An 18,155-nucleotide genomic window follows, 5' to 3' on the forward strand; every position below is an offset into this window, starting at 1 on the left:
ACTTTGTGTATATATATATGGGGATGAGAATATAAGGTTGTCGGGTATTTAAGCTTAGGTGTGGAACACTCACATATTGTTTTTTTTAATTCAGAAAAATCATGGGGACCCATGCATTATTTATAAATTCATTAAAAAAGAAGTAATAAAATATTAGTATGTAAAGGGTTCCACAGCTAAGCTTAGGTGTCGGACAGTCTTAATATTCTCTTTTCCCTATATATATATATACACTATATACTACATATATAAAGATTGATGTAAATAATCAAAATCTAAATGTTTAAAAGTAAAATTAAAACTGTTTATAAGTTGTTTAATTAAACATGAGAATTCAAAAATTTAATGCCTAGATATATAAAGATTGATGTAAATAATAAAAATCCAAATGTTTAAAAGTAAAACTGAAAATGTTTATAAGTTGTTTGATTAAACATGAAAATCCAAAAATTTAATGTCAAGAAAATGAAAGCAAAAACTATAATGTAAGGTTAAATCAAAAGATAAGTCTTTTCTTAAAATAGACCACTAAGTAGCAATAAAAATAATGAAATATAAAAAATTAATATAGATGTATAAAAATATATAAGTAATAATTACTATATTAATGTTTAATGTTACATGATGTGGTAGCAACATTTATCGTTTAGTATTATTGTCTTTAACTTGCTATAGCTCGGGCCTAATAATATTTTATGAAATATGAGTTCCCACCACCAAGGCATTCGCTCTTTCCCCCAAACGACATGCACCCCTGTGTCTAGGGCTGTAAACGATCGAACGAACACGAACGGAGCCTTGTTCATATTCGTTCTTTTAACTTAACAAACGGTTCATGAAGTAATAAACGAACATAATGACTTGTTCATGTTTGTTTGCGTTCATGAACAAATGTTCACGACACAAACGAACGAACACTAATGAACGAACCCAATCAAACGAAATATTTATATATTAAGTAATTTTATTTAAACATTTTTATGTATATTATATAAAAGAAATATTTGTATTTAAACTACTTTTTTATATGTAAATGAATATAACGGATTATTGTTCACGAACATTATCGAACTATTATTCATTTTACTGGTGCAAAATGAATTGGCACCAGTAACCTCCAGCTGGTTACTATAACCCAACGTTCCTGTAATCACCACCAGTAACCTCCAGCTGCAGAGCTGCGAATTGGCACCATGGCAGTGACAGACCGAATAGATGGCTCCTCATCATATGGATCATCAATGTGTCTTCGAAAATATGCCACAAGCCTGTCAATTTCCTCAAACATCTTGCGGAATTCGAAACCCTTTGGATACAATCCAACATACTCATGATGTGGATGTGAACTTCTTATGTATGTTAAAATAAACCTTGTACTAACATGATTACAAAATTATGTTACTTGAAATAATAAATCTGATTTGTTGAACAGCAAACATATGGAAATAGTCGGGACAACTTTCAACCCATTTGACATGTTCAACCCAATTGACATATTTGTAAGTTAAGGGCTTCAATATGGCAGTAAAGACACCAGTCTACAAGAATATTTAAAAAAGTACAAGACTGACCTCGTCCAGATCTTCAAATACATCCTCTCCTATATATTTTTAACGTACGTTTTCCCAATGCATAAATCACTTGTAAAGTCCCTAGTTCCCTTTCCAGCTTCAAGAATATCTTTGTGGGCGTAAACACCCTCATAGATTTTGAGTGTCAAATTTAAGTATGAGGTCCCACGAGAGCTAGGACGAACAATACTCGCACCAGGTTCCTTATGAGACAGCATCTGTTCAAAGAAAAATAAGAATAGCTATAACAATTCCCAACAAATGATTATAGTATAATATAAATACACACACCTCCATTGTTTCATCAGCTGTAATATTCTTTAAGTGTGGGTGAACAATCATTCTTGACTTGAAATGCTTCTTTGCCAACTCTTTAGCTTTACGATTAACGCACCAACTACTTGCAACAATCAACAAATAAGTGTTTGTTGGGTAAGCAGACCCCAAAAAACTGTAACTGTCTCAAACTTGAACCCCTCTGTGCCACTTCTAATAGGAATATCATTAGACAGAATACAAAGTCAATTGATATACGAGAATTTTCATACAAGTGTACGTGAAAGTGTCTCGTCAGCGTACACAACGCACATACTATCCATTTCTGTAATCTCTCTTGGGTTATGTTCCACTATATCGCAATAGATCTGATTAAAAAAAAAAAAAACTAATAGCATATTCCTTGAGTAACCAGCTTTTGGCTCTACTGAACAATAAGGCCCTAGCTGGCCTCTTTTGCCATAGATGGTAAAAGCAAACCATCAAGGGCGTCTTTTATTATCTGTTTTCTTTGTTCATTCCACAATTGAGCTGATTTACTAACACCATCACTAAGATACTACTCATGAGCTTCATCAAATTAATAATTTCTAACAGATAGATGCTGGAATCTTTACAGACACCTGACTAAGTTTCTCCTCTTCGGCCTTTTGAATAAGAAACCATTGCGCATCATGAAATCTTGTCAAAGGCTTGTCCTTCAACCACTTGATCCCTGCAAATTGATGATGTGAATCTATGAACAGATTGCCATCAGCAGTAGGACTAGTCGACACCACCGCATTATCCATGAAGATGCTACGAACATGTCTCCGAACTCATGGCTCACAGCTAATTTCAACTGATGCCTGTAACAAGTAAGCAAGATGAAATAGCAAGTATTTTAAATTGGCAAGAAAAAATTAAGGGCTTGACGCAGCGAGAGAAAAAGGGATATAGATAATTGAACCTGTTGATTCTAAGAATACCCAGGAACAACTCTTCAAATTATCGTTGATTCAAAATGAATACCGACAACTTGGAAAATTCACACACACTAACACACACTTGTGATAGGGAGGAACAATGAAATTTATATGTTGATCAAAAAACTGCTTAATATCAAACCTAAATCCTAATTATATAGGAAAATCATAAGAATGAAACGGTAACATTTATGAGGTAAATTAAATATATCGAGAAACTAAAAAGACAATTATCATGAAAATAGAAACCTAGAAGGCTCCGCATCAGGGCTGGAGAAAAAAACAATAAAGCAGAAAAGATAACATATCAAGCAAATACCATATGCCGGGCGCCTCCGAGGACAGCCTGGGGATCTTTAAACATTGTTGATGCCACCTCTTCTGGTGGTTCCTTTGCATCTTCCAATTCAGCCGTCCTCTGCATTAGGTATCAGCATCAATGGTCCATTATATTGTGTAAGAATATACTAACAATTTGTTCAAGAGAAATTCGCAATCCAAACTCTTCGGAGCTATAGCCAAACTTGCTAGCAGCCTCCCATAGTCCAGCTCTGCTACAAATGCTATACTGGGATTCCCTCTTGGGTCTCTTGAACTGTCCTTGATCGACACCAGTATCACCAGGGGGGAAATGCAGATTAAATTTTGAATCAACATCATGTTGGTTATTTAGTATAACTAACATGATTTTAGTGATATTGGATTGACTCGTTGACCAAGTGAATTTTATCTATAATTAACGAGTTAGGAGATGCGGAGTGCATGCTTGATTAATTATAGTAAAATCCAATGTTGTTCGACTTATGTACATAATATAAGGTTTATATTGATATAAACTTTAGTTGTATACTTTGTTTATAAAACAAGCTAGGTACATGGTTTATGGCATCATTTGTTTCTTAGAAAATAAATAAGTCGAAGAGAAAGGGATATTAAACGGGTAAATGCAAAAGGTGCAATGGTTTGTAGTTTTCCAATATTGTTGAGGGCTTTCATTTTATCCTATATATATATCTCCTTCAAAGGGTACTGGCTCTCTCTCTCGCTTTTCGATACTCAAGGAAATATCTAAATTCTGTTCTTGAAATTTCACATCTAATCCGATTAAATCATTTGTGTATAGTACCCACAAATAGGTTTAATCTGATAATGACTACACGATTTGTGAAATAATCCAATATCATCTTTGTTCGTTTAAACATGTATATCACGTCCATATTCAACACATCATCGATTTCCCTTTCTGACTTGGCAACTTTGAGGGACTTTATTATTGAATCAGATAGTTTCCGATTCAAATGAAGGTGGCTTTCATTGTATAGGCTTCGTTCTTCAAATCACTTGTTATAGTACAGCTCTAGAGTGCTTTTCCGTTTCTGAAGCGATAAACACTTTCTGTCTAACTCCAACATATCCCAAAGTAACTGAAAAGCATAACCAATCTCCTCTAAACATACAGATAATATGAAGTTAAACAACGAGAGGAATTTACACATATTCAATTACCTTGTGCCACCCAATCGTAGGTTTCTTTTCAGAGCTATTTCCATTGGCCTCTTCAGCTTGTAAAACTACATCCCTAAAAAGACTCCTACACTCCTCCTTCCTATACATAGCAATAAACGGCACCTGATAGCAAGGAGATTAAAATACAAAAAAAAATCCTAAAAAATACATAGCAATAACCATCTTTCTCATACTCACCCGCTCCTTTAAAATAAAAACACAAATAAAAGCACATCAGAAACAAAAACACAATACGATAAAACAGCAAAAAAACATTACTTTTCCTATTTATATTTTTAACAGCAAATAATATAAACACATAACATAAATGCAATGTTACATAATTAAACCAAATATACCATTAACATGACGTACACACAATGACTTCAAAAAATTGGGCAAACGAGTCAAAGACGAAATATCATCGACTCACATATATTCATTATTATTGAACCGAATATCCAAAAGTTGTTCATAAAACTGCAAGCAACGGCGCCATATCCAAAAATTGAATAAACGCACTGAAACATGAAACCGTAGCGACTTATATCACGCGTTTTAAATCTAATATTAGAAAATTTTAACACAAATGACCTCTATCAGCTTTCATTAGTTTTGCAATTATATAATGAGAAAAGTGAGTATGGGGCTGTTATGCACCCAACTTGGGTGAAAAACCCCTCACATACCAATATTTTAATATTTTGAATAAATGTTTGGCCCCCCCATGATTTTTATGGTTTAAAAAAAGGTATGTGAGGGGTTTTTCACCCAACTTAGGTGCCTAACAGCCTCATATTCCCTTCCCCCTTATATAATTATAGCTTTCAATACCAGCAAAAACACAAATTATACAATATTTATATACAAATTAAGGATATTTATAGAAAATAAGGAGTCCCTAACAGTCCCTAAAATAAGGAGTCCCTAATTTAACTTTTCTATATATATATATATATATATATACAAATTATACAATATTTATAGAAAATAACACATGAGTCGAATGAAAAGGTTGTTAATTGAAAAAGGGGGAAATGAGCTAATCGTACCTTCATTGTCAGTTAAAACCGTTTTTCCGGCCATAATGTGATTAAACACGAAAAAATGAGAGCTATATAGGGAGAGTGCAAATCTTTGAGGAATTGGAGACTACTAGGAGAGGGAAATGGGCTTTATATGTACAATGTTTTAAAATCCGGCTGGAAAACTTTTTGGGGGATTCGATCCGTTCAACCGGCTACTAAGACTATCCGCATCAGTCATAATATCCTTCTAAAAATCATCCTAGTCAACATACTACGTCAACTTTTCATCCATCCTTCCCACAAACACTAATATATCCATCCTTCTTACAAACAACCAAATAAATTCCAAAGTAACTTTTGTCTTTTACCTTTATCTCTCCCCATTCTTCCTCATCCTTCTCTACAAACAACCATGGATGGACATCCTCCATGTCACCACCCACATCAATAATCTTTCTACAAACATCTTCCATGTCATCACAAATTTTCTACGGACATCCTTGTTGTGAATGGTCTAAGAGTCTAGGAGTAGAACTTTATTTTTTATTTATTTATTAGTTAGGTGGGTTGGTTGGTTGGTTGGTTAGGGGTATCTTTTAAATCCACTATGTGGGCCCGGAGGTGAATTTTTCCCAAGGTCTCGGGTTCGAGTCTTGGGTTTCTCATCTCAAGGTATTTTCCATGAGAAGGGGGGTTGGAGGTCCAGCGATTTGTTGGTTAAAATTGTATTCAGCACGTCTGAATCGAAACTAACTTTTAAAAAAAAACTAATTTTTAATAAGTAAAAAATATGTAGCTCAATTATTTATACAAAATATATGAAAAAACATGTGAAGAATTTTTTACAAAATTTAGATATGCAATTAACCTCATACTCACTTCTCTTTTATAAAATGATGCTAGCTTAGCTAATAAAATAAAACTTTATTTTGATATACCAATTTTTTGTATATGTCTTGTAATCCGATAAAATGAAATACATGAAAAAGTATTAACATTTAAATTATTTAAAAGTGAAGATATTTCCTAATACATTAATAAAAAATTAAAGTTTAATTATATTATCATATAAATTAACTAAATAAAAAAAATAATTAATAAAAAAAATCTAATGATGTCAAGTAAGTTTTTCTGTAATAATGATGTCGTAATAATTTTTAAAAAATTGTTTTGGTAAAGTTGTATAGATGATGAAATTTAAGACACCATGTATGCATTTTTAGAGTTTTGGAAAAAAAAATTTGAAAAAAAAATTATTATGACATCATAATTAAATAAATGAATAACAAATAAATTACTGAGAGAAGATTTAGAGATGTCATGTAAGTAATTTCTTTAAAATAGTTATCTCATCACAATTTTGTTTTATTTATTATAGAGATAGAGATTAGATTGTTGTTTATAATCTAGTTTTTATTTTTTAACAGCGTTTATAATCTAGTTAAAATAGAAAATTATAATATAAAGTTAGCACAATTCATAAATACATCCCTAATTGGTTGAGTGCAACCCTGTGAGTTTTTAAATACCGAGGGACTTCAGTTTGAACAAATATCACTTTCTCCTTTCCGCATACAATGACCCTACTTAGATTTGATATAAACCATTTATTACACTAAATAAAAGTGCGTAAGTTTTATTTTGCAGGAGTTGATTTGTACATAACTAGATTATTTTCCTGCATGGTATAAAAACATTAAGCTTTAATAATAATATTATTAATAATTATAAGTTAGACAATTGAGATTTAATGATATTACTAACTTCTTTTTTTAAAAAAAACAGACAATTGAGATTTAATGATATTACTAACTTCTTTTTTTAAAAAAAACAAACAACTACTAACTCCAAGTCAACCCTACTCGTAGAAGAACTACCTATATATAAACCACCATAATTAATAATTACTAACTCCTTAAAAAAAAAAAAAAAAAAAAAAAAAAAGACAATCTCGATCTAAACTACCATTAACTATTTAAATACACCAAATAAACCTCCTTGTCAAAATTTGAAACTTGGTTTTCTCCCCAATAGGCCAAGGCTCCTACCACCCAATTACTAACTATTTATTTGTATTGGTTGGCGATTCTTTCGTTTATGCTTATCTTAATTCATTTTAATTACTAATAAATGTATTAATATTGGTTTATCTCTAGTACATTATATAACATTTGTTCCCTCAAAATTTTTTCAACTTTTCAATAATGTACCCCTATTAATGCATAATGTACAATACATCTCAACCACTCATTTTTCTCTCTTATCAAATTTCAACCACTCTTTTTGTTTCTCAAATCTCAATCACTCATTTTTCTCTCTTTTCCATAAATCATTTTATTCCACTAATTCATTCAAAATATTTTATCTCAAAAACTATACATCGATAATTTATAAAAATTATATGAGTATTCTTAAAATTCTTTCATTAGAGATGTCATTCAATATATATTTTCGACGAAATTTTCTGAGGACGGAGTTGGCCGTACGGCTAAAGCATTTGGCTATCACACTCTACGACATATCACCTCCTATAACCTATCACGCTCTATAACCTATTACCCTCATCATCTTACCACCGCAACACGCGGGTACTTTTTCTTGTATATTACGGTTCATATACCACCAAGTAGGTAATTATCCATGTGGTAGTTTTATCCTCAAATTGCCATATGATTATGGCGAGTTAATTTATCAGAACTTAATATGTGGATTACGATCTTCTTATGAGTATTAATACATATTTATGTGCATTGCAAAAGATATTTGGTTTGAAAATGGCCTAAAATACTTCAAATTTGGTAGTATATCATTCGTGCAATGTATTTATGTAATTAAAAGATTAAAAAAAAAAATTTTAAGTTTTTGTTTGTTAAATTTAAAAGTATGGTTTTTTCATAAGGATAAAGACATGGGAGTGTAACCAATTATGACCAAAAGACTATGTAATGTAACCATCTACTCGACTTGCTATCTAGTTTAACCAACTTTGTTTTTTTGAGTTATGTAATGTAAACAATCGGCTAGATGGGTACATTACATAGCCTTTTGGTCATAGTTAGTTACATTCCCATGCCTTTATCCCTTTTTTATATGTCCGGTATTAGATTTTTTAAATACTTTCAATTTAATTTACATATATTTTTTTTTTGTGTTTAAATGTTACTCATTATAATCTTTATCAATAAAAATGTCTATCTTAAAAGTTTTGAAAAAATTGATTTAATAGTCGCATATCATGCGGGAAAAAACCTTGTTTATATACTTCAAAATTAATGTATATATATTTTTGAACCAAGTATTATATTTACACCAATCTATTCTACTCTTATATTACCCTAAATATTCTTATGTGAAGACTCATATCTTAGTATTTTCCCCAAAAAATATAAACCTCTCACGTTCTAATGTGTACACTATACAAATTTGTGTTTGTAGTATATAATATTGAAGACGACTAAAGTTTTCATTAAAAACTAATAAATAACCATTTAACTAAAAATTCAACCAATAATGTCTTTGGAGTTAGTCATCTATACATACATGCATTAAATATCATTAAACGTAAATATGTAATGTAATTTAGTATTTACTAATTTAGCATATTAATCTGAATATGGTAGATGGTGTAAGCAAAACAATCCAAATGTTAAAATTCAATTTTACTTTTTATCTAAGGGTTGTGGTTTATTCAAAAATGATTTTATGGTGTTCTTTTATTATTATTGGGAGATACACCTTGTTACCAGTAATTTCATATTCTTCCATAGTATTAGAAAAAGATTTTTCTAAAAACTGAAATCTTCTAAAATTATATAATAAAATTAAATTACTCTATAGTAGTATGAGGGTTTTTCTAAGTATGAGATCCTTCAAAATTATTTACTAAAGTTGACATTTTTAACCATCGGATTGAAATTAAAGATTAGGATTTAAAAATTATTTTTGAATCTTTAAGCTGTCTACATCCAACTTAGTACAACTTTAAAAATCTTTTGTCTTTTTTTAATACGTGTTCATAAGGCATATGTTTAAAAGCATTAAACTTAGATTTTCTATAAATATAGAAAATTTACAATTAATAGTCATCATCCTTTCTTACTAGACTTATGCTTGTGCAACACGGCGGGAGTGGGGATAGTGATGGCGAAGGTGGTGGTGGTGATGACGGTGGGGCAGTGGGGACGGTGATGAGGACGACGATGGTGTTGAATGCAAAAGTAATTGATGTTAAAGGTGGTATTTTAGTTATTTTAAGTGTTAGAGGATTTATGCTATAACGTATTTCATTAAGGGTATTACAGGTATAGGTATATTAGATGGAGATGTTTAATTAGTAAATAAAAGAGAAGAGAATTTTGGTTTTTCAAAGGTAGCAAGTTTAAGGAAGAAAAATGGTGGTTTGTTTTATCTCTTATATAAATGAAAGAGAATTGATTATAGAAGTTTTTTAAATAAAAATGTTATGTGTCAAGCTCATACTCCTTCCTACAAGGATTTTTAAAAATCATGACATCATAATTCATTTTGATTTTCTTTTCTTTTGACTTTTATATAATTCATTAATTTGATCTAATTTGGAAACAATTTATTTTTTAACAAAATAATTAACTATTATTATTATGTTAATGTTATTATTAGTGATATAGAGTTATATTTATTTTAAAATTTGTAGCTTAACTAAAAGAGTATAATTTTTTGTTCATGTGTATTTTATAAGATTTTTAGCCTTAATAATATTTTTTGTTCTTAAACAGTATCACTAAATAGTTGATATTAAGTAGTAATTTTCATAAAAAGTTTTATTTTCTTGAACTTGGAGGTGTGAGCAAATAAAAAGTTAATTGTCCTTATCCATTTAAGTCTTTAAATACATTTATTATGGTTATAACTTTTTTTCCCCATTCTCGTGTATATTTTATCATTTTTGTTCATATATGTGATATATATTCAATGCTAAAATACTTTATTGAATCGTGTTCAATTATTATTGCATTCTTTGATTCAGTATTCTTAATATCAATTTTTCATATGTAAAAATAAAACAAACTTGCAATTATTCTTTTAATAAACATTATTGATTAGCAAAATTTGTATTAAAATGCCCGGGTTGAACCCGGGTTATTTAGCTAGTTAGATAGTATAGTATAGATGTGTTTTGGCTTTTTTTTCAAATAGCAATGTTTCATTAGATCAAAAAACTAGCAAAAAGCTAGCAGCTTACACAAGTCGGGTTACCGGAATTAAAGACAAGAATTAGAATCTAAAGTTACACCAATCAAGCCAAGATATTTTCTTATAGGGGGAGCGATTCTTGATCCAAAGATAGTAGAGCGAATGTCTTGGATAATGCTTGCAGCCGACACGAGAGCGTTGGGAAAAAACCGTTTCATTCCTTGCTTTCCAATTAAATAACCCAACACGAGATGAGGATAATTGCCATTACATCTCGCCTCTTTTTTTTGTCCACGTACCAGGCAATGTTGGTTAAAAACAAGTCTTGAACAGAGAAGACGATCAAAGGAGGAGTGTTGCACCAAGAAGAGACAAAGTTCCAGACGACTGTAGTAATAAAACAAGCTGAGAACAAATGTTCACTTGATTCCTCGGTCTCTAGACAAAAAGGACATAATGTAGAATCAAGAGCCACATTTCTTCTTTTAAGAGCCATCAAGGTCAGGATTCTATCCATCTCAAGTCTCCAAGTAAAAATCATTATCTTTTTTGGCACAAAGTTGTTCCAATTAAAAATAAAATCGATCTCATGGGGTATAGCTTTAGATAAGCATTAGCTTTAGATAAGCATTTCTTCATAGATTTAACTGAAAATCCCCCAGAGACATCTTTAATCCAATGCCAAGAATCTGGTGAATTACTAGGCGTAAAGGACATTAAAATGGCATTTAAATTGCCCAGCTCAGTAGCTTCAACCCCATCAATTTTTGGCTTTTTCCACCTCCATTTCCAATAGTATACCTGTGAGTTTATGTCAAAAATATAGCACTTGACCACAAGAATGGCCTTATCTTTTTCAATGGAGAAAAGATTAGGAAACAATTCTCAAAGCGGTTCAACAGTGATCCAAGAATCAATCCAAAATCTCACTTTATTCCCGACTCCCACTTTTCCTTTGATAAGCTTTCCAAGATCCGCCGAAGAGTTTGCAAGCTGGTTGCCTAATTTGGCAATAGAGCTCCAAGTACCCGACAGCGACTTAGAATAAGGCAGAATCGGCCAGGAGCGATTAGAATTATGAATGGCAGTGACCACCTGGTGCCATAAGGCATCCTTTTCATGCTTAAATCTCCACCACCATTTTGTAAGTAAAGCAATATTAGCATCCCTAAGAGGCGTTAAACCAAGACCACCACTATCAATCGACCGAGTAACATGACTCCATTTAACTCAAGAAATTTTATCAGCTTCACCATGCGCCCCACCCCATAAAAACTTTCTACGCCGAGCTTCCAATTGAGAAATAATGGTCAACGGAGCTTTATATAAAGAAAAGAAATAAGAAGGAATAGTTTCCATGACTGATTTGAGTAAATAAATAATACTCCCTCTGTCCCATTTTAGTTGTCATGTTGACTAAATTTAACCGTAAATAACTTTGTTTATGTCATGTAACATTTGTATAAAATATATGAATGGATTGAGTTTTTAATGTACTTTTTGTTCATATAAGTTTCATCAACTATTATATAGTACAAACAAAGTTATTTACGGTCAAAGTTAGTCAACATGACAACTAAAATGGAACGGAGGGGGTAATAAATAAAGGAAATACTTTAAAACCGATGAAGTATAAAACAGATTATCAAAACAGTGATTAAAATAACCACACACATTAGAAGGGACCAACAATAAACAAAACGAAAGTAAAAACATCAACCACGACGAGCGTTGCCTCCCCAAAAAAACACTGATGCTGAAACTGCCATTTTAATATATATATATATAATAAAATTGATGTATAAATAATAAAAACCTTCTCCCAATGTAGTTTCAGAGTCTTGAAATAAGTGCTTAAAAACAAGAAACCCCCTATTGTAACAACAAAAAGAAAAAAAGATAATGTAATATAAAGTTTAAATATTTCTACTCTTTCCCAAAAAAGCCTTAAAAGAGAGAATGCATATCTTGATCAATTTTTACATCTGAGGCCCGAGAGGTAATCTGTTCATCATCTGATGGTAAATAGGTGCACCATTGGCAAGGTTCAGACCTGGATCCGACATAGGTTCCACCTTCGGTTCACCCTTTGGCACCATCAACCCCATTTCGTTCATTTGCCGTGCTTGGTTTAAATAATGATGAGCAGGAAAAGCCGGCATTTTCCCTTGGTTCGTCATAGCCATATGAGCTAGCCCTCCTGGTCCTTGTTGACTCATTGGATAACCATAACCATGCGTTGGAGTGGGACCCATCTGCTGACCACCGTGCAAACCATAAGGAGACCTTTCGTACCTACCCATGTTGTTTTGCATACGAGAGGCCTCACCCATGTGAACCTGTGACTGCAATGATAGAGCTTGTTGTGCAGCCAAGGTGTTATTGTTGGCATGACTGCTGTTTCGAGCTGCTGGGACATCATGGTTGTGCTTCCCTTCGTATGTCGTGATCACTGATTTTAAGTCATGTGAAGCCCTTTCGACATGTTTCCTCACTGTGCAACCTGTACTCGTGCACTTGTAATAACTCCTGTGTCAAGAAAACTTCCATTTAAGAATAACGACAATATCAACCTATTTACCTAAACAAATTTGTTTTTCTTCAAGTTTTACAACCTCATGATTAACTTACTAAAAGATAACTATTATTTTAGTTGGGTAGTTTAATCATATCCCATACATTATTACTCTTTAAAAAGGGCATATAAGCGTTGACGGGTTGACCCTTATCAAACCTTACCCATTATGATGTAGACCCATTACCCAGCACAGCCATTTCATGTCTAACCAATTTGAAAGGTAACAATGTTGCACTATTTACTAAAACAAAGTTCTGTATCTCCATTTACTCAGACAAGTAATATCTGGAGAATCAGCTAAATATCGAAGGGCTTATCTCATCGATTGAACCCTTTTAGAAACATAACCAGATGTTTTCAAATTCTTATATCATACTAATATCATTTAATCAAATTATGAACTGTAAGTCTAGCTTTTGAAAGGATATTTCATTAACTACTTTATTTAGAGTTATTTAGAGGATAAAAAAAAATCTAGTTGAGCTGACATGCCTAATTAGACCTGTATTTTAATGCCTGTTTAGACATAAAGTCATTTGATCAGTTAACCGGCCCAAACATTCTGCCACGTCCAACCATTGACATATTAAAAAGCAGCCGCTAAAAACAGCACAGAATGATAACCTGGGGTTTGGATTTCCTTTCACGACCTTCTGTCCGTACTTGCGCCAGCGATACCCATCGTCAAGAATGTCCACCTCACTGGTTGTTTGCACGACAACTCTAGGTTCCCTGATAGCTCGAGTAGCCCCACTTACATCTGATGCATAAGCTTCAACTTTCCTGGAATATCAAAAAAACATTTGGAAAGGGTCAATTAAATAGTCAGAACCGTCTCATAAGGCCATAAGGGTAACAAAACATAATGCAGGAAAGAGTGTTTCAACGTGCTTCTGCTGCTTGGAATTGTAATGATCAAATTTGACGGATGGCATTGGAGTGTTTGATAATCCAATTATAAGTTGTAACATATTGAAACAAGAGTGTTGGCAAGTAATTTCACGCACATTTACTTCTGAATGGGTACATGGGTGTAAAACTTTATCTCGAATGGGGCATATAGGTGGACAGCTGCCCCGACAAAAATTTAGAGCATATAAAATGTAAATCTTTAAATTCATAAAAACAGATTATTATTAAATAATTCAACTTTTTTAAATCATATCTGACACACCACACACCAATTAATTACGAATATAAAACTGAGTTTTTGGGACATGGTTCAGGTCAACCAAGCCCAATCATTACCAAAAGTAAGTTACTCATATACTACATAAGTTTCTAATTATCACATTTTAAGTTAAAAAAATGTATGGACAAGATAGTCAAACCTCTTTTTTGACTCAGATTCGTCTCCTTCACCATCATACCCAAGTGACACACTACCATGTGTTGCACGGTCATCTTCTTCTTCATCATTTGAGAAAGTAGTTGAGCCATCCACAGCGTCACTGGATTCAAAATGACCACCGCTCTGACCCTGCATAGTAATCCCCGACGATGTCACCTCATAATTACTTTCCTGTCCCCAAGGGTTACCACCCTTGTGTTGCATATTTGTCCCCCACATAGAACCTCCATCAGCACCATTCCCACCTTGTTCATTTGTGTCGTTTTGCATATCACTCAAAGCACTTGAGGACCCAATTCCCGATCTCCTATTAGGAGCAAGTTTCGGGTGACTGTGTTCCCCCTTGTAGATTATCTCAGTAATATGACCCTCATGAGAACGCTCAACTTTCTTCTTCACAGGACAGTTTGGGTGAGTACATTTGTAATAGCTTCTAGGATATTCACTGCCCTTCACTTGTTTCTGTCCATATTTCCTCCAATTATATCCATCATCAGATGAGGCACCATTAGCAATATCTCCACTTAATCTCTGATCTGTATCATCATCGTGACGCTCTTCAGCATGCTGTTGAGAGCGCTCCACATTGCCATTAAACAACGGCAAGTTTCTATTTTCACCAGTTGCTATGGAGAAATCCGGGTAACTTTGAGCAGGTTCAATCTTTTGAGGAGGGAATTGTTGCGCAGGTTCACCTAAAGCTTCATTATTTTGAAAAGATTGTGCAGACATAAAGGCTGGATTTACCTAAATGATCATGATGAAAAATTATCAAAACTTTAAGAACCGAAGATAAATAAAGCATCAAACAAACTAACATAATATTTAGACGTGATAATTTTTGGGCCTTAAATTTTAAATGTGTCGACTTCGATTATATTTATCTCTAACGGGTCAAACATGTATGTTTTTTTTTTTGTTTTTTGTTTTGATTTATTATTAGATGCAGGTAAACAAAATTTTATCATTAATGAGATGTTACGAATTTTGTTAGCATATTTGACATGCTAATTATGTATTTAGGAAGGAAAAAAAGAAGGAAAGCATTCCAGGACTGCAACCTGACCAGCTGACCCTTTTGACAACTACACAAAACTTACCTGTTTTGAACCAAACCCATTACCCAACCCATGATCCCAGCCATTTTGTCACATCTACATAGAGCACAAAATAACGTGTATGCTACTTTTTCTTACAGGATCACGATTTAAGGGAGCTGGATCTGGAAAAGGTTTAAAAGCAAATGATGCACTACTAGGTTCCTCAAAGATATTTTCTTTACTCCTATTGGAAGAATCCGAGAACATCATGGAGCTTCTACCACTACCATTACTGTTCCCATTTGAAGCAAATTGGAATTTCCCAGTTGTTGGAGATGGTTGAACCTACAAAGAAAGTTAGAAATCATTTAACATCATTTCACAGATTTCAGAAAACCTTCCCATACCATTTCATACAGATATTCATAATAAATATGAATAACAAAACAAGAACAAAGAAGATACAACAATAACCCCTTTTATTCTGAAATATAAACATGTTGCGACAACAAAATGTTTCGATGTGCGTTTTGAGAGCAAGATTATCAAGAATACCAATTAGCAGTTTCTATTGTTAACAGAAAATGTCCTTATTATAATTTGATCAATTTGATAAACTCTCAGACAACTTTGATAGCTCTTTTAAGCGTGCAAGTACATCGAAACACTATCTGCTATTTCACTTTTTATGAGAGTTGAAAGATCTAGTGAAATGTCTCACATGACCTTGATTTATTACTCGTACTTCCTTGCGTAATCAAAATTTTCCACACAGCCATCATCAAAAGCGATCATTAATACATTCAACCACAATTTAGCGACCTGCTCATTTGACTCTTATATTTAACATCACTTTCAAAAAGCACATCTAGTGAAACACTCATTTGACAGATATTTCAACGTTACATAACCACTTTCAAAAGCACATCTGGCGGAATAATCATTTGACTAAAAATTTAATGTCATGTAATCACTTTCAAGACGCCCCTAAATCACGTATGCATATCTCATCTTAAAACAAAAATTTTAGTGAGCTTACCAATGAATTTGAGAGAAAAACAGGAGAATCCAGAAATGAACCCGGGCTGAAACCAGGCGAAAGCAAGTTTCCTGACTGAATTTGTTGGTTTTGCAAACTATCCACAGGTTTCATAATATCAGTATTCAACCTAGGAGCATTATGACCAGCTCGGGCTGCCATCCTTTCAACAAGACCACCCCTCGATCCCGTTTTCTGCTCACCATATTCATCACTTTTCAAAATTCGATCAACTGACTGTCCTCTTTGATTCCCATCACCATTTTCTGAACTAACTTGTCTATCAGGTCCAGGAAAAGTAAAACTGCCATCATTATTGTTATCATACTTTAGAGGCTCGGTTACTGACCGGGAGCCCGCATCATCACCCAACACAGCCGCAAACAAAGATCGTGGGCTAGGACTAGGTGGCATCCAATCTCCAATTATCCCACCATGATCATCAAATCCACCCATCAAAATCCAAAAACTCCTTTCTTGAAAATCAGCTAACAATCACTTCAGCTATATATACACAAACAAAAATGGTCAAAATTCAGCTTACAAATCACAACTTTTTAAAAAATACTTTTACACAAACAAAAAGAATCCCATCACTATAAACAGTGAAAATAATGACATATTTATCCACAAAACAATCAATTACACAATAACAACAAAATCAAACCTCAATATTCAATTACCACTTTTGGTTAAAACAATCAACCAAAAAACATTTATATCATCCACCTTAAATCAAGTGGATAGACCACACTTATAGTTCATATTCTAGAACAATTACAAATATAGAAAACTTACAAAAATTCCTAAATTAAAACCTAAAGTTAATCCTAATTAACATACCATTTTCAAAAAAAAATCATGGGTCATCCCAATTTTGCAATCTAAAAAGGATCTAACTGATTTTCATCAATATCAAAGATCTGAATTCAAGGCCAAAATCCAAGAAAGTAAAACTAAAAAAGATTTAAACTTTATGAATTAAAAGTAAAACCCAAATGAAATATCAACAAAACAAAGAAGACCCAATTGAATTGAAATATTATATATATATAATATATATATATATATATATATATTAAGGGTTATGATTACAAACCTGAGAACAAGACACACAAACAGTCAAAAAGCTTCTGATTAGTTGATTCTGTGTTGTGTCTGTGATTAACAGGTTTCCATTGGATTAAACAAATAATTTCTTGACAGAAGATATATATATATATATAGATATAGATATAGATATAAAGATATATATAATTATTTTGTTTGGCTTTTGGTTTTTCCCACCTCAGCCAGAGCCCTCTTTCTTTCTTTCTTTCTTGTATTGAAGACAAATTTTTTATTGCAGAAAATGAGAAAAATTTTATAAATAAATAAATGTATGGTTTGTTGAGGGTGGACCCGAAATGATTGGAATTTTAAGGGTCTACCATAGATTGAAATATTATATTTCTTTTCCTTTTTTCTGTCCTTTTCTCTTGTTTTATACTTTGAAAGAAATTTTATAAACACTTAACTAAGTACAGCTTATATGGATCTTATGTGACGAATACTAGTAGTAATTACTAATTAGTTGTATTATACCCCTCCGTCTCATTAAACTTGTCCCCTGTTAAAATTTTAAAGTCA

The 18,155-nt window shown here is 32.6% G+C and overlaps 1 protein-coding gene and 1 pseudogene across 1 annotated transcript; both read right to left on the bottom strand.

Annotated features, from left to right (window-relative positions):
• Positions 1–1,150: 1,150 nt before the first annotated feature.
• On the bottom strand, positions 1,151–5,819 carry LOC122590747 (annotated as a pseudogene).
• Positions 5,820–12,272: 6,453 nt separating this feature from the next.
• On the bottom strand, positions 12,273–17,853 carry LOC122590942 (probable WRKY transcription factor 2). The gene is made up of 7 exons (XM_043763117.1): positions 17,814–17,853; positions 17,626–17,684; positions 16,527–17,030; positions 15,644–15,832; positions 14,428–15,194; positions 13,721–13,879; positions 12,273–13,047 (listed from the first exon to the last, which is right to left on the bottom strand). Exons 3-7 carry the CDS (start codon positions 16,980–16,982, stop codon positions 12,498–12,500), a joined length of 2,121 nt encoding a protein of 706 aa, XP_043619052.1. The 5' UTR covers positions 16,983–17,030; positions 17,626–17,684; positions 17,814–17,853; the 3' UTR covers positions 12,273–12,497.
• Between the last annotated feature and the right edge of the window lie 302 nt (positions 17,854–18,155).

This window comes from Erigeron canadensis, chromosome 3 (genome assembly GCF_010389155.1).
Source record: "Erigeron canadensis isolate Cc75 chromosome 3, C_canadensis_v1, whole genome shotgun sequence".
Taxonomy (NCBI): domain Eukaryota; kingdom Viridiplantae; phylum Streptophyta; class Magnoliopsida; order Asterales; family Asteraceae; genus Erigeron; species Erigeron canadensis.